Below are 18,099 nucleotides of genomic sequence, written 5' to 3' on the forward strand. Positions count from 1 at the left end.
AAGATAGAGTGACTTAGAGGGCAGACAGCCAAGGCCCCTCAAGCAGTAACAGCGGTCGGTGCCAAGTCTGGGAAGGACCCATCCAGGCCAAGACCTGGGCAAAGAGCGTTTCTTGGAGGGGGAATAACCAAGTGCAAAGTCATGAAGCTAGACCAGGCCTGGTGTTTCAGTCACAGCCGAGCAGGAAACTCATGGCACGAAGCCAGAGGTCATGGGGCTTAATGAAGAGACTCTCTACCAAGGGGAAGAGGAGGAGAAGGGAAACCAAGAAGGGACGGGGAGGGACACAGGGGCTGGTGATGGTGGAAACCCCCACCCCAGAATCCTCCAGGCCTGGACGGGGAGGGAGGAAGCGATTCCCAGACCCACTGGGACACAGGTGGACACACAAGGAGCCATGGCCCCCAGGACGAGAGCACAACCCACAGCCTAGCAGGTAGGGGCTGGAGGAAGAATGCTCTGACCTTGCCTTCCTTTTGCCTGAGGCTCCCACTGGACCAAAAGGGGCCAAGCCCCACCAGAAGCTAGGGGCAGGGGAGCCCAGTGACCCAGCACATCAAGGTCCACTTCCTGGGGCACAGAGCAAGGTACATGTATATCTGTAATCTGAAGGTCAGAAAAGAGGTCAGTGTCACTTTAAGGGCCATCAGTGAGATTAATCATATCAACCCCAAGATTGTTGTGAAGTACCAGACAGACACTCTGGATTGGGTGGGGGTGGGGGAGGGGGCGGAAACTGTGAGGCAAACAAAAGATGAAAATGTTATTACTGGATCTCTGTTAAAAATGTAACCGGTGTGTGCTTTGATCAGTTACAGCACGTCAGCATCTCTGAGTGGAATTAGGAAAACCAGAAAAAAATGACTGCATATCTTAAAAGCATGCATATATGAGGGGCTCATAGCACAGGGCTAGAGATGAAAGCAATCAAGTCTCTCTACTGCTTTGGACCCAAAAGGGAAAGTCACCATCGTCCTCATGCTGATGTTCCAAAGTCATCAGCAAACAGGGAGTGGTACTGACCCTCGTGCCCAGTTAGTTTTCCCAGTCTTTGACTAATGACAGCTGTTATGAACATATGATTTTGTTTAGCTTAAAATCACCATGTACTGCTTTCTACTTTTATTGAGATATACATAATTCACAATTCACTCATTTAAAATGCACAATTCAATCGACCTCAGTATATTCCCAAGGTTCTACAACAATTAGCACGAATTCCAGAGCACTCTTGAGAGTCCCTTGGACTGCAAGGAGATCCAACCAGTCCATTCTGAAGGAGATCAGCCCTGGGATTTCTTTGGAAGGAATGATGCTAAAGCTGAAACTCCAGTACTTTGGCCACCTCATGCGAAGAGTTGACTCATTGGAAAAGACTCTGATGCTGGGAGGGATTGGGGGCAGGAGAAGAAGGGGACGACAGAGGATGAGATGGCTGGATGGCATCACGGACTCGATGGACGTGAGTATGAGTGAACTCCAGGAGTTTGTGATGGACAGGGAGGCCTGGCGTGCTACGGTTCATGGGGTCTCAAAGAGTCGGACACGACTGAGCGACTGAACTGAACTGAACTGAAAGAAACCCATATCAATCAGAAAGTCCTTCTTAGCTGCCTCCAGCCCACTCCTAGGCTGACAGCCAGTCACCTTTGCATCCCAGTAAATCTGTCTATTCTGGCCATCACTCATGCACGCAGTCAGATAACAGTACCATGGAATTCTTCACCGCTGTGTTCAGACCACCTTTCTGGCTGTGACCTTTCAAAGCTCATGAGCTGCCAGAAGAGCACACTCACCCATTATGTCACCCAGGGGGTCCGCTTAGAGGACTAAGACCGCGGGTACAAATTACATGCAGCCCCAGCATTCTCCATGCAGACAAGAGCTTCTTCACTTTACAGCTTGACATTTACTCCTGCAATGCCCACCTGCAGCACAGATACGGAGAGAAAGTGGCACAGAGGGAGTTCTGGGGGCCCAGAAGGACCAGGAGCAAGACAGACCACGGACACTCAGCCTCATTGGCATCATGACCACGCCTGCCCGTGACCATGGGCTCGCTGCTCCTCCTGGCTATGGTGAAGCCTGCCATCCTCCGAGGTCTTAGAACCACGTTATTTGAGATGTTTGTCTAGCCTGCCCTTTCCATAGGGTCCTTATTAGGGTTCACGGAAATAGGAAAGGCAAAGAATAGGTTTTCACTGAAGAAACAACTCTGAGATACTCAGGCACGGAGATGTTAGAGACCCAAGATACTAAGGCAGATAGATGCTAAGGACCTCAGATAACACAGAGCACTTAGATAGTAGAAACCCTAGATATTGGGGCCCTGACATGCTAAAGCCCTAGATACTGATACACTTAGATGCTAAGGGCCCTAGATACAGGGACACTTAGATGTAAGGACCCTACACACTGGGACAATTAGATAGATACTGGGACCATGGATACTGGGACCCTGAGATGCTAAGGACCCCAGATACAGGGGCACTAGATGTAAGGACTCTAGATACTACAGCACTTAGATGCTACGGAGCCTAGATACTGGGGCACTGAGATGCTGTGACCCTATATAATTCAGAACTTTGATGCTAGAGACCCTAGATACTGGGGCACTTAGTTGCTAAGGACCCTAGACACCAGGACACTAAGATGCCAGGGACCGGACCCTAGATCCTGGGACATTTATATACTGCTGCTGCTGCTGCTGCTAAGTTGCTTCAGTCGCGTCCGACTCTGTGCGACCCCATAGACGGCAGCCCACCAGGCTCCCCCGTCCCTGGGATTCTCCAGGCAAGAACACTGGAATGGGTTGCCATTTTCTTCTCCAGTGCATAAAAGTGAAAGTGAAGTCACTCAGTCGTGTCCAACTCCTAGCGACCCCATGGACTGCAGCCTACCAGTCTCCTCCGTCCATGGGATTTTCCAGGCAAGAGTGCTGGAGTGGGTTGCCATTGCCTTCTCCTCTAGAGTCTTTATATCCTGGTGCCGAGATGATTGAGACCCAGATACTTCGGCACTTAGATGCTAGGAACCTTAGAGTAGTATATTTAGACCCTAGAGGCATAGGATACTGGGGAACTTAGATGCTAAGGACCCTCAGTACTGACGCACTTAGATGCTAGGGACCCGAAATACAGGGGCACTTAGATATCAGGGACCTTAGATGGGGTTACAGCAGAGAGCAGTGATTAATTACAGGGTCTGCCATGTGCACAGGATGCAACACTTCAGCAAATGCCCCTGGATTTCCCTCCCTCCTAGGGAGGTTCATCAGGGGCACAAACCCTGTACCCACCAGGTGTGAGTTCTCTTAGTCAGTAGAGATTTCTATTCTCCTCCTACTGGTGAGATAAACTCCTAATTAATACAGTGCTCCATCTCCAAGCAGATGCAGTCTGCTGCTGCCGCTGCTAAGTTGCTTCAGTCATGTCCGACTCTGTGCGACCCCACAGATGGCAGCCCATCAGGCTTCCCTGTCCCTGGGATTCTCCAGGCAAGAAGTGGGTTTGGAGTGGGTTGCCATCTCCTTCTCCAATGCATGAAAGTGAAAAGTGAAAAGTGAAAGTGAAAAGTGAAAAGTGAAAGTGAAGTCGCTCAGTCGTGTCCGACTCTTAGCGACCCCAGGACTGCAGCCTACCAGGCTCCTCCGTCCATGGGATTTTCTAGGCAAAAGTACTGGAGTGGGGTGCCATTGCCTTCTAGGGGGCCTCAAATGTCATCAGCATAGCTGGTGAAATTTCACTATCTTTGCAGGAAAAAGCTTAGTCCAGGACATCTGAAGCCAAAGTCTATCAAGTGAAATGGTGAGAGTTCTCAGATCTTCCTATCTCTGCTCACTGCTGGGCTCTCTGATTACCAGGATTCAGATCCCACCTCTGTTCAGAGAAGCGGCCAAACACATAGATTTCTGCGCCATCAGCTCTGAGAGAATGCTGGAGTGGGGAACGCAGCCAACTCCCTGGAGTACTCTGCAGGCTCTGTTGGCAATGAGGATTAGGCAAAGCTGGGGATTAATTTGGCGGGAACCATCACGCCCTGTAGAGGAACCAGCCACTGCTGGAGCCAAAAGCCTTTGCTGGGCTGGTGTCCTCGGCGGGGGTCACTTGGAAGCTCCGTTTGGGCTAATTGCTAAGATAATGAACAAGACGTGCTTCCTACCAACACCCATACCGTATTAATTTCAGAGTGTTCCTGACCAGAGGACTGAACTAAAAGCAACAGCAAGTGTCCTGCAAATCCCATCCTGAATCCACCTGAATCCACCGTTAGAGAAACAACTGACCCCCACGGACCAAGAAGATTTCGTTTCCAATTGGGCCTGAACTGGGGAACGTGGGGCAGGGTCTACACTTAGTGGTCAACAACCAGGTCTGAGGATGGGGCTTCGGGCTGCATTTCATCCTCACACCCCCGTTTCACACACAGGCTCAGACGTGCCCAGAATCACACAGCAGGAAGCGAGGGGTCAGGACTCCGCCCAGGTCGGCCTGGCTGTCAAGAGCGTATCACTGGACCTGTTGGCCGGCGTGGCCGCTCCAGCAGGATAAACTAGAGACAGTTTCAGGCCCAAGGTGCTCGGAGCCACCCAGCTCAGCCTGCCCTTTCATTTTCCATTGAAGCACATGGCACCAACCTCTACTCAAACTCACTCGGGACTGCCTCTCACTGAGGACTGGGCCTGTACCAGGACACTGAGGGGTCTGGGGTCCTTCCACCCAAGCCAGTCCCTTTCCTCCACTTGCTAATGACTGTATCCCTGGCTCACCCCACCCGTGGGTTCTCAAGAAGGTAAACATTCAGCATCTCATTTCTCAATGTTCGCTGGTGTTCCCAAAGGCTTGCTGAATTGTACATGTTCTGAGTTTCCTGAATTAATACAATGCTTTTCTACCAACATCATACTCAGAATATCTCCAAGCACACACAAACTACCTCATTACACCGTCACAAACCTCCCAACCAAATCCATTTCCTGTGGGTTGGAGCTTTCTCCTCAGATCACCACTCTGGCAACAAACGCCAGAGGAGCCTGGGGTTGGGGAAAGGAGAGTCAGCCAGCACCAACGGGAAGTGGACAAGTGAAATGCCAGCAGGAGGGCATCCAGCAGAAAGAAGCACAGGTGGAAGGGCCGGGGGTGGCGAGTAAGAAGGAAAGCCTGACTTAAGCTTCACTCATTCCTCAAATTTCAAAGATACCAAGCATCCCCTGTGTGTTAGATTCAGACCTGGGAATGAAGAGCCAGAGATGAGAACAAAAGCCAAGATCCCCTCCACACCCCACCCCTGAGTCTCAAGTCTCTCGCAGAGGAGACAGACTCTAATCACAGATGCACACACATACATAATTATAAACCAGAGTGAGACCAGGAAGAAAAGAACAGCCTACTCCGTTGCAGGGGCCTCCAAGAGGTGGGGACAGCCTGCCCTACCAAGACCAATCAGGCCTAGGGATTTAGCTTCAACCTCCAAAATTAAGAACGTGTTTTCTCTCTCTGGGCAACTACGGTTAAGCCTGCAGCCCGACACCCCCTAAAATACATTTCATTCCAGGGCTTTTAGAATTCTTTGAAGAAACAGTAAAAGACAGCCACACTTTCGATGATTTCCATGTCAAAATCTGCAGAAAAAGGAAAGGACTTTACATCCAATTGTTCTTAATGCTTTAACAGAACATTCCCTGAGAAACCACCTCCCAGCAGTTTAACCTTCAACGTGAAAGGAAATTGTCTCCATGATTCAAACTCGAGGAAGGCAGAACAGAACTGGAACGCATCAGACAAATAGCCTTCTGTTTTTCTTCGATTTAAAGCTCCACAATTTGTCTTCCTGTCACAATGCCTTGCCACATAAAACATCGTGAAGAAGCTGCTTTCACCATAAAGATTTGGAGGAAAGGCAAAATGTGGGGCATTTTCGGCATATGTTACAACCTGAGATGAGCCTGGCCGAGAAGTTTAGACGGGGAGCAAGATGGAGCGTTCAGAATCAGACAATTCTGGAAGATGAAATGTCCCTCCTAGCAGCCAAAAATGAAGGACTCGGCCCCTGTTTAAACTGTCAACCTTGTTGACTAAAAGCAGCCATGGCGGGGACCAAAAAACCCTACAGCGAGAGACAGAACAAGAGACAGTTCTTGCACGAGTCACAATCGCACAGGACAAAAACCATCTGATGACCATCAAGAGTGGCTGCCGGGCTTCCCTGGTGGATCAGTGGTAAATACTCTGCCTGCCGACGCAGGAGACACAGGTTGGATCCCTGGTCCAGGAAGATCTCAGAAGCAGCGGAGCAACTAAGCCCGTGCACCACAACCGCTGAGCCTGTGCTCTGGGGCCCGGGAACTGCAGCTCCTGAAGCCCACACACTCTAGAGACCGTGCTCCGCAACGAGAAGCCACCGCGATGAGAAGCCTGCACACCCCAACCAGACAGCAGCCCCTGCATGCCACAAGTAGGGAAAAGCCCACACAGCATGAAGACCCAGCACAGCCAATAAATAAACTTTTTTTTTTTAAATAAGAGTGGCTGTCCAGGGGGGCTGACAACAGGGTCTGGAGGCAGACCGAAGTTCAAGTCCCAGTCCCGTGACCTCAAGCTGCTTTATCCATCATGGGAAAACCCCAGCGCTCAGGTGGGAGTGCTATGCAAATTAACTGAGCGGATACACATGAGACAGAACAAGCCCTGGTACAGAGAAAACACTTACAAGCTAGTTGGTACAATATGTTTGGCCATAAAAGAAGCAGATTCACAGAGAACTAGTGCTTCACCAGTGGGGAGGCGGGGAGGGGGCAGAGTGGGGGTGGAGGAGTGGGAGGTGCAAACTCGTGGGTGTAAGACAGGCTCAAGGATGCACTTACAACATGGGGAATACAGCCAATATTTCATAATAACTGTAAATGGAAGGTAACCTTTAAAAAGTGCATTAAAATTAGACAAAAAAATGTAAAGACAATTTGCCCATCATTAACAGGCAGCCTCTGTTCCCCAGACCTGTGGGTCACGTGCTGCAACTAAGACCCAGAGCTGCCAAATAAATAAGCAAATAAATATTAAATAAAAAAAAAAAAAAAGGTAGAGAGTGGAATGGGATGAAAACAAGAGCAATACAATATGGATAACTGCGAGGCTGGGTGACGAGTGCATGGGGGTTTGTTATACTCTTCCATCTACTTTAGTATGTATTTGAAAGATGTATTTTTAAAAAGTTAAATAAGCAACATAAGCAAATACTTGAGAGTCCCTAGGACAGCAAGGAGATCAAACCAGTCAATCCTAAAGTAAATTAACCCTGAATATTCATTGGAAGGATTGATGCTGAAGCTCCCATACTTTGGCCACCTGATGCAAAGTGCCAACTCATTAGAAAAGACCCTGATGCTGGGAAGGATTGTAGGTGGGAGGAGAAGGGGACAACAGAGGATGAGATGGTTAGATGGCATCACGATGTGATGGATATGAGTTTGAGTAAGCTCCAGGAGATGGTGAAGAACAGGCAAGCCTGGCGTGCTGCAGTCTATGGGATGGCAAAGAGTTGGACATGACTTGGCGACCGAACAACAATTAGAAGTTTCTCTCTATGGTCACATGGCAGAGGGAGAAAAGGCATCTTGACCTGGTTAAGGTCTTCTGAAAGCCAAGGTCACCTCTATTAGCAATGAACCTGGAGGAAAACCCAGGTCACATCCCACCTCACACTCCCCAGCCCAGCACATGTGTTTGTTAAATGACCACATCTCTTGTCTCTGCTGAGCAATTTCTATTTCAGATAAAAGAGCCAAAATAAATTAGCCCCAATCTGCACAAGTGAACCGAAATCATAGGCTGTGACCCCACGGGTGACCCAGGGACAACTTCCTTCCTGTAAGCTCAAGGCCAGCTGCCCCTGTGACCACGGTAATAACGAAGGGATGCAGGTTCGCACACGCGATCTCAAGATGTGACTGATGGGCAATAATTAGTTCATTAGCTGTCGTTCCTGGGCAGCGGGTGCAGGTTTTCAAAGCTTCGAGGCTGACTCGCTCTTCAAAAGACCTGCCACTGCTTGGCTCAGGTTAACAAAGAGGCACAGGCTCAGAACTAAACGTCTACAGTGAAAATGTTGGTGCTAGCAAGGACGTGGGGCGTCCCTAGTGCCTCGGCTGGTAAAGAATCCGCCTCCAATGAGGGAGACCTGGGTTTGATCCCTGGGTTGGGAAGATCCCCTGGAGAAGGGAATGGCTACCCATTCCAGTATTCTTGCCTGGAGAATCCCCACGGACAGAGGAGCCTGGTGGGCTACAGTCCATGGGGTTGCCAAGGTCTGACACCATTAAGCAACTAAGCATAGCACAGCACAGCAAGGACCTGGGTTGGATCTGATCTTCTACCTGGAAATCTATGCTGGGCGTATGAAATACTTCATTGACATCCTGTTTATCGTCCTTCCACCCCACACGTAACCAAGTCTACCGGGAAAACAGACTCTGACCCCAGAAGGACAAGTAGCCTCACGCTAGCCAGTGTAGACACTCCCTCGCTCTTGCCCACCACGTCTTCCCTCTAGAATCGCAGGCCCTGGTTAGTTGAGACCAGCGTCATCTCTTGCCTGAATGGTTCAGGGCATCTCCAGCCCAGACTCCCCTCCCTTCTTCCATCCACTTCTCCGTGGGGCCCTGGAGGGGGGACTGTCCATAGAACAGATCTGATCCATTACTCTCCTTCCTAAAGGCCTTGCTTATTAGTTCCCCACTGTCCAAATGCCTCACTAGGGCCTCTGGGCTCTGTCCCCAGGTTGCCCTTCAAGAACCTTCCTCAGTCACTCCCCAGTCACACCCTGGACTCCAGGACGCTGAGCCACAGCCATCGAGAGCAGCCCGCAGCTTTCTCAGTACGCCACCCTGCCTCCTTCCTCTCTCCCTTTGCACAAATGGTTCTCTTTCCAGAATGCCCTCTGTGAGCTTCTGGAACACAGAAATCATCTGTCATCTGTGGATGACATCTAGAAAATATACCTGAGGACAGTGATAACATATAACAACCTCCATTTACTAACTTTCCGGGCTTCGGACACCAGGCCACGTTTCTCTACCTGCATTATCTCACTTAATCCTCACTCTCACCCTTGAAGAGGTTCTATATTATCCCCATCTCATAGATTTTTTTTTTTTAAATTGAGGCTCAAAGAGGTAAAGTAACTTGTCAAAGGTCGCACAGTTTCACACAGGAATTTGAGCCAAGGTCTTTCTGACTCAAAAGCTATTTTGTTAATCACATGATATACTGATGTCCACAGAACAGAACTTAAGCTGCCTATTCACTCCATGGAACAATAGAAGTGGGTTTTTCTATATTCAGTTTAGCTCTATGAGAGTTTACTATGTCCAAGGCACGGAACACAGACCACTGTTTACCTTCCAAAATACCCGTTCTTCCCTTCTTCTGTTTTAATTAGGGTGATAATGTGTTCTACTACACACACACACACACGCATTTCTCAAAATCCCTAACAGAGTACAGCCAATGAAATGTAAAAGAAAATATTTTGGATGAGTTGCGGGTAACCTCCTTAAAAAAGTTGGCACATATTCTTTTTACCCTTCCTCTGCTTCCCCCTGCCTGCTACCTAGAATGTAGACGTAATGGCTGGGGCTCTAGCAGCCGTCTTAGACCACGAGGACCTTAGAAACTTTAGAAACACAGCAAAGCAACAACACAGAAGTACTCATTTGTTCATCTGACAAGTTTCTAGCTCTGCTGGTGCCAGGCAATACACAAGCCCACAAGACAGGCCCAGCTGTGAGCAGACTGAGACAAAGGTCCCTGCCCCCATGAGGTTTACAGCATAAGAGGAAAAGGCAGTAACACCTGATTATAATCTGTAACATATCAGAAGATGATCGATGCTACAGAAAAAAGGAAAAGAGCAAAATAAAGCTGACTGAGAAAGGGAGAGACTGAACTGTGAGACTTGACAGCCCCACGACTGATGGAGGAGGTGAACAGGAACGTCTCATGAGACACAGTTACCTCCACTTCCAGCAAAGCCACCTGGGGAAAGCAAGCAGCCTCACAAAACGGAGGAGCTCCAGGCACCATCTGTGGGTTTCGTTCAGTCCTAACAACTCCTTATTCCACGTTACCCGAAACGAGGGAAACGCACTCGAAGGAAAACCTGTTCCACACAAGCTGATCATTTCTAAACTGCCTTTTTAGGTGTGGTTCACGTGGGGGGTTAGCGGCTCCGGAGGTGGTGTTCCAGGACCCCGCCGCCCTCCACTCCAACCCATGCAGCTCAGCTCTCAGGTAGGCTACATTTGGAGCTTCCAAGAAAGACTGCATTTGAAGACACAGTTCTTCTGCCTAAAATAAAAACGTGTCTGTGACGGCCGTTTGGCATGAGCCGCGTGACGGTAGGTGAGCCTCTCACGTGTCTGCGCCTTGTCTGTGTTTGGCACGCGGGATGAACTCAGTGAACTTTTGTTTGCTTGCGGAACAAATAAACTCTGCAAACTTCCAGAGCCACTAGACTTGACAGCTGCCTCTCAGGAGAGTGCATTACTGCCGCTGCCGAGAATACCTCCTCTCCGCTGAGCTTCCTGCCGCGCCCCTCCCCAGCTCCAAAATAGCAAGAAGCTGCTTGGCAGTGACGTCACTGCCACTGCCACTGCCTGCAGGGCGTTCACATGCCGGCTGTATTTAAGACCCAGCCTTCATGTTCAGTGACATGGAAATTGCCACCTTGTGAACCGCACCGGAAAGGCAAGGTTTGAAAAATTATTTTCTGCGAAGAGCCAGGTTGCCAACTCTGCCTCTCCCAAGGCAAAGAGGAAGAAGCCAGGGCATTCAAGGGAGCAAAGGGCTCCAGCCCCTGGGATCACCCAGGTCTGGCTGTTTCATTTCAACCATTTTCTCTCAAGTAACACAAACCCCGACACTCACTCGGCAGCGTCATCTCTCTCTCTCTCAATTGGGCTCCTTTCCTGCTCTCCCTCAAAGCCATTCTCTTATTTTTATTTACTCCTCTAGACGTTCCTACCTACTTCTCATTAGAAAAGACAGCAAGCAGAGCGTTAATGAATGGTAAACACATTTGCCTCCCCCGTAGATAATTATCATAACCTTTTAATGAGAGTTCTATCACACTGATTGGTTGGGGTAATTTTTTATCTCCTCCTGTTTCTGAGCTTTGATGGGGAAAAGCGATGGGCTCAAGCGACGTTGCAGACACAAGCAGCTCCCTCTTCCCTGAACAGCTGTTTGTTTCTCGCATCTTGATGAACCACCCAAGTCTGCGTTTGGTGCACATTTTGTGGGGAACATCTGGCACCGACGGCTAATGGCTCTGACGCTGAGCCATTCCACAGGGGCACGGGCTCCAAGATGCAGATGGGCCTGCAAATATACCTTGCTGCTTACTCCCTGAAAATTTGAGTTCGGCAACAAAACCTGGGTCTTTGATTGCATTCGAGAGGCATTAGAGAAAATAAACAAGCACGTGGCATTCTCCCTTGCGCGTGATTGCTTTAGGAGACGCTGCCGTGCTCCTGTTCCTCCAGCTGTTCCTACCCACCATTCTCACTTGGGGAAAAAAAAATCAAGGAAAGTGACACAGGTCACAGACTTCTGAAAGGGCCCTGAAGGGATGGATGGATGTGGCTCTCCAGTGTCCACGGTTCCGAGTTCAGATAATGGATGCATTTGGGATTCCCACATCTCTGCTCCCAAAAGGAATGTCAGCTGGGAAATCAATCATGCCAACGATACCTTCACCTTCACGGACAGGAAAGCAGGAGTCAAGCAGTGACGAAACCATGACAGGACCTGCTCAAGCTCTAGTGGGTGGGTCCTCCTGCCTCGGTGTGGAGCCAGAACCACATAACCTGTGTGCTAGTAAAACCTTCGAATCCTTTGCCCTGTGACCTCACCCCTGAAATACAGACTGAGGGAAGAAACTGACAGAGGCAGAACAAGCCACAGACAAAGGAATATCTCCCAAACCTTTCCCTACAGTCTCAGGAAACTAGAAGCAGCCTCAATGCTAACCTACATGAAAAAAACATAAAGTAAACGGTGGTGTGCTATACAGTCATTGACAAGGCCAAAGAAGCAGGCCTTCCATATCCTGGTGGGCACGGGGGCAGGCAGGGGTGGTTAGGCGAGACCTCTTTCCTGGAAAGGATTTCGGCAATATGAATCACGAGTCTTTACAGATACTCACACTTTCTAAAATGAGAATTCCAATTCCGGAAATCCAGCTTAAGACTTTTTTTTTTTTTTTTTAAACAAAAGGAAGAGATGACCCACCCCTCAGAAAATATTCACAGAAGGACTACTGCTATAAAGATGGGAAGGGGGAAGTGGTATGAGAAACAAGGACATATCTAAGCACAAAGTTCTATACGACCATCATAAGGAATATCCATGTAAGTGAACAGGAGGAGGACATTTTACTTACTCTGTTAAGTCGTTTTCAAGACAGACCATCAACTTATGAACTCAAAATGATCTGATTTATGTAAAATGAATGTACACATAAACTGGAATAAAACACATTAACAGAAATTGTGTCCAAGTGATTTTCTTCTTTAAACTTTTCTGTGTAATTTGTGCCCTTTCTTTCTATTCCAAGGGTAAAAATCTCTACTTAAACATCATTTGAAATCTACATAGAAACACAAGAAAACATTATAAACAGAATAATAAATTGTATGTATATATAAACCCTCCTGTCCTTTTGGTGGGGCATCCCAGGTGGCACTAGTGGTAAAGAACCCCTCTGCCAAAGCAGGAGACGTAAGAGACACAGATTCCGTCCCTGGAGGGGGAAGATGCCCTGAAGAAGGGCGTGGCAACCCACTCCCGTATTCTCGTCTGGAGTCCCACGGACAGAGGAGCCTGGTGGGCTACAGTCCATGGGGTCACAGAGAGTCAGACATGACTGAAGCAACCCAGCGCGCCCACATGCATACTGCTGGGGGCAAATGTAAAGCCCCTGTGAAAAACAGTACAGAGGTTCCTTTAAAAATCAAAAATAGCTATCATATGATTCAGCAATCCAACTCCTGGACATATATCTGGAGAAAACTCTTAATTCAAAAAAAGACACATGCACTCCCGTGTTCAGTGAAGCACTGTTTGTAACAGCCAAGAACAGGCACAACCAAACGTTTATAGAGACACATAAATGGATAAAGAAGACGTGACATATCTACACAAGACAGTACTACTCAACCGCTTAAAAAGAATGAAATAATGCCATCTGCAGCAACACGGATGGACCTAGAGATGATCACACTAAGTGAAGCCAGCCAGAAAGACAAATACCACGTTATATCACTTTTACATAGAATCTAAAACATGACGCAAATGAACTTGTTTACAAAACCAAAATAGACTCAGACACAAAAAAACAAATTTATAGTTACCAAAGGGGAAATGGGAGGGGAGGGATAAATTAGGAGCTTGAGATTAACAGATAAACACTACTATATATAAAATAAACAACAAAATCCTACTGTATAGCACAGGGAACTCTACTCAATATATTGTAAAAACTTATAATGGAAAAGAATCTGAAAAAGGATATATTCACACACACACATGTATAACTGATCACTTTGCTGCACACTAGAAACTAATACAACATTGTAAATCAACTATACTTCTTTTTACAATTACATGTACACACTAACGGTTGTATAACTATGTAAAAACTGTACTTAAGTGGACAAAGAATAGGAATAACTGTCATGCTAGGGTCATGAGATTGAGGACTCTCTTCTCCATTTCAAGTTGTTACGCTGCTTTCACAACTTAAAAGTAATTTTTGCAAGCAGAGAAACAAGAGCTTTCTTAAGAAATCTCACACTGGCCAGTCATGACTGAATTCCAGCCCAGGATCCCCCTTGTGGGCATCTTAACCTAAAAGCCTTCCACTTGATGCGGGGTCAAGCCAGGCAAGCTGCAGAAGGATAGGCTCAAGTTAAAAGCCCACACGCAGATCTTTCAGAACCCACAGACAACAAGATGGCATGTTGTTTATAGTTCACTTAAAAATAAAATTGAAAGCAGAGATGACAAATGCGAATGGTGCTAATTTTGTAGTGATCGTATAGCATTCTCTGTACGCTTCAAACAGGCCAACAGCCTGACTTGGTTCTGAGATTTGAAGAACGGTCACAAGTGCCTTCACGTCTTTCTAACAGCCCAGGTGTTTTGAACCACTGACCTTCCTCTTTCAGCGCCATCACCAGCATCGGAGTGAGCCCGGGCCACTCACAGTGCGGTGTGGACGCCCGCAGCATCAGCACCTCCCGGGAGCTTGCTACAAATGCTCGCTCTCAGGCCCCCCACCCCCCCCCCCCCGGCCCATGGAGTCAGAGTCTGAGGGGCCACCGTCACCCCCAGGGGCATGGTGGGCAAGTTACGGTTTGAAACGCGCTGCTCTGAGCCATGTGCTGTCAACTTTGGCTGCAGCTGAGGATTCTGGGTCTTGCCTCCAGAGATCCTGATGGAATTGGTCTGGAGGGTAGTCCTGTCGTCACAGTTTTAAAAGCTCCCCTGGTGACTGCCATGTATCTACAGCCAGAACTAAACAAAGCATGTAGTTCCTCAGCCCGGAGAATTCTTAATTAGATAGTTACTTACATCTGAGCAACAGCAGGTGAGATAAACTCCAGAAAATGACTCTGTGCAGCCTTGTATGGAGGAAAAATTGACTTACACGGAACTGGTAGCGCAGACACGGCTGGCCTTTCCTGAGGACTTGGGCAGGGCACGCACTGTGCTCCACACTGGCCCCGCAGTACCTCTTCCATGCTGTCTGCAAGGATCTACCGCTGTCTCGGGTCTCTAGGTGAGAAGCACCAGGGGTGGAATGACCAGTCGAGATCACATCTAGAAGCGCAAGCAGCACTCGCAGGGCCCTCAGAGGGAGCAAGCACCTCCCTTTTTCTGCACCGAGGGGCCTCACTAACCTCACTCTAGTCCAGTCCTACAGAAGTTGGACTCAAGGGACTTGCCTGGTGGTCCAGTGGCTAAGAATCCACTTGCCAGTGCAGGGGACACAGGTTCGGTCCCTGGTCAGGGAACTAAGACCCCACATGCCAGAGGACAAGTAAGTGTTAGTCGCTCAGTCACATCCAACCCTTTGTGACCCCATGGACTGCAGCCCACCAGGCTTCTCTGTCCATGGGATTCTCCAGGAAAGAATACTGGAGTAGGTAGCCCTACCCTCATCTAGGGGATCTTTCCAACCCAGGGATTGAACCTGGGTCTCCTGCATTAAAGGCAGATTCTTTACCATCTGAGCCACCAGGGAAGCCCACACACAACTACTGACCCCACGTGCTTTAGAGCCCATGCTTCACAAGAGAAGCCCCCATGCAGCGCAACCAGAGAAAGCCTGCACAGCACAACAAAGACCCAGCACAGCCAAACTGAAAGAAAGAGGCTGGACTCAAGTCCAGGCTTGCCCTGCACTTCCTTCTAAGACCAGCCACCTTAACCAGAGCATAGGGAATTATCAGCGAAAGGTTAAAGTCTGTTTATATGTTCCTCCCTTTTCAGCCCCTAGAGGTTAGTCAGCTGTATCCTGTTTTTCTCTGATGGACCCAGCTCACTCAGAATAGGTGTCTGATGAGTGAATCAACTCATCAGTGAATGGGTATTAACTGACCAACCATCCTTCACTGGATCCCAGCAGCATTAAAATTCAGGAAGCCGGCTCCTCCTCCTGAGCCATGGCTTTGTCTCCCGCCAGGACACGCGTGTCCCATCCTCACCCTGTCCCACCCCGTGCACTCAGCTCTCCTCGGCTGCTCTGGGGTTCATCACTAAGGACCTGTCAGCTGCTGACAGGGACGTGCTGAGGAATGACGAAGAGCACAGCTCCCTCGGCTAATGAGACCCAGCGGGGCAAGAGAGCTGCGACCTGGGGACGCCAGCTTCCTGCTCAAAGAGAAGTGAAGGACGGGAGTGGCGCAGGGAGGGGGACACTAGGGGCTCAATGGAGCATCCATGTGATCAGGGTTCTGTCCCCGGCCAAGGACACCAAAAGAGAGGCCACGTGACCATGGACCGCAAGGCTGTGCGAACAAAATTCTAAAGGTACGTTTACAAACTTGAAGACAAGAACACAGAAAGGGCGAAAGCAGTGGTTCTCAACTGGGTGTGGACACTGTTTTAAAGCTCCCCAATGCCCTGTAATGCATGGCAGAGGCTAAGCAAGGCCAAAGTGTGGAGATGCTTTTGGTCACCAAGATGACGGTGTTACCAGCATTAAGAGAGCGGGGCCAAGGCTACAAACTGTCCTGAAAGACCAGGAGCAAACTGTATCCTGCCCTGCTTTCCATCATGCTGATGGCCCTTTATGTGAGTGAAAAGCTTATTTGTAAGGACTTCCCTGGTGGTCCAGTTGCTGAGACTCCCTGCTCCCACTGCAGGGGACCTGGGTTCAATCCCTGGTCAGGGAACTAGATCCCACAGGCCACAGCTGAAAAAGCTTCCACAGGCCACAGTGAAGATCAAAGATCCTAAGTGCTGCTTAGAACTAAGACCTGGTGCAGTCAAATAAAAAAATATATTTAAAAAAAAAAAAAGCTTGTTTGTAATCTGAGCCTATCCTCAAATTAACTCTACACTGGATATACCAGTTTTTACCCTAGGGCCCACCCACGCTCTGTTCTTCCATTTTCTGTATTTCTTCTAAAGAGTGACTTCTGACCTGACCACCTTTAAATCCAAACATGTGCATTATAACTAGGTAAGAGCACTTTACCACTTCATGTTTTTCAGGCAAGGTCATGCCCAGCCCATGTATATTGCAATCTACTTTGTATTATAAATTACTTCCCTATTACTTCTCCTTCAGATTACAGTTAGGGTATGATACTGATTTTTTAAATTATTTGTGCAGGCAGGGTGTGTTAGCTATGAATTTCATTTCAGGATAGTTAGGGTTGGTTTTTATTTTAAAGGGATACTGAGGCTGGTACCGAGAACTATACATCTAAGGAGGCCAAAGTGGCTGGACCAGGCGCTTGTTAACAAGGTCAAATTGCATCTGACGTCACCATCCCACCAAGGAAAGCCATGCCGGGACACCAGGATGACCGGAAGCCCAGATTTCACCATCACTCACGGGAGGGCTGGCTCCAGGGCACAGAATCTCTACACTGGGAAACCGACAATCTCCAAATGTGACAAGGAACTCAGCCCATGGCAGGGGACACCCACAGTCTCTGCCTGACCACTGCTCATCCCCAATCTGACAGAACGAGCTCCCCAACTGTCCTTTTGAAGAAACGCCCCTGTCGTTTGCCCTTGCTCCGTGTGGCCAGGTGAGGAAAAGCAAGCCACCTCCTGGCTCCCGGGGGCACATGACACAGGCCAGGACAGCAAGGATTACACATCCCACCAGGAAAATGAGTGAATCCCAGAACTCTCTCATGAGCTTTCAGGAAGACACGCTCTCCTTCCTCTGGGTACTCAGCCAACAGGATTTATGCCTAGCAATGTGTGGGGCCCCTCTTGTCACCAAGCGAGATCAGGACTGAGAATGAAGCTACAACCAAGGAAAAGAAGGGGAGATACAGAAGGATATGGATCCCGCATGACACCCCCCAGGGTCCCTGGGTCCAGCTGGGCAGAGCTCTAGCTCTTCTCCAAATTTGTCAGCTACACAAGCCAATCAAGGGCACCTCTTCACAAGCCAGTTTCTGGTGGGTTTCCATCACTTCACACTAAAAGTTCTCACCCCTCCTCTCCCTGCCAAGTTGTCGTGCAAGCTTTACCCTGAGGCTGTCTCCCTCATGGTGGTAAAACGGCTACAGCAATTCCAGCCTCTGTACCTCACAGCACGTGTTCCAAAGGGAGCCACTCCAGCCATCCAACAAGCAAAGGACCATCTTCCTCCAAAGCCCTAGCAAACTCAACCACATCTCCATGGCCAGAATTAGAACTCATGCTCATCTCCTGAACTAAATCCAAGTTGGGTCAATCCATGGTTACCTGAACCAATCATTTCGGAAAGGAGATGGAATTATCTTGACCAGATTAGACAGATCACAGCTGATGCCTTGGTGCTTGGGAGAGTTTAATCCCTACAACCAACCAA

The 18,099-nt window shown here is 48.7% G+C and overlaps 1 protein-coding gene across 13 annotated transcripts in view; it reads right to left on the reverse strand.

The window, feature by feature from the left end:
• SNX29 (sorting nexin 29) overlaps nt 1-18,099 on the reverse strand; it is a 586,612-nt gene that overhangs the window by 422,347 nt on the left and 146,166 nt on the right. Inside the window, exon 14 of one of the 13 annotated variants that reach the window (XM_045164262.1) lies at nt 14,707-14,834. The exons of the other annotated variants lie outside the window; for them this stretch is intronic. Coding sequence (XP_045020197.1) covers nt 14,816-14,834 — 19 coding nt within the window. The 3' untranslated portion in view covers nt 14,707-14,815. Of the gene's footprint in view, nt 1-14,706; nt 14,835-18,099 lie in introns of those variants that run through there. 13 annotated transcript variants of the gene reach the window in all.

The sequence above is a fragment of the Bubalus bubalis genome, chromosome 24 (assembly GCF_019923935.1).
Source record: "Bubalus bubalis isolate 160015118507 breed Murrah chromosome 24, NDDB_SH_1, whole genome shotgun sequence".
Classification (NCBI taxonomy): domain Eukaryota; kingdom Metazoa; phylum Chordata; class Mammalia; order Artiodactyla; family Bovidae; genus Bubalus; species Bubalus bubalis.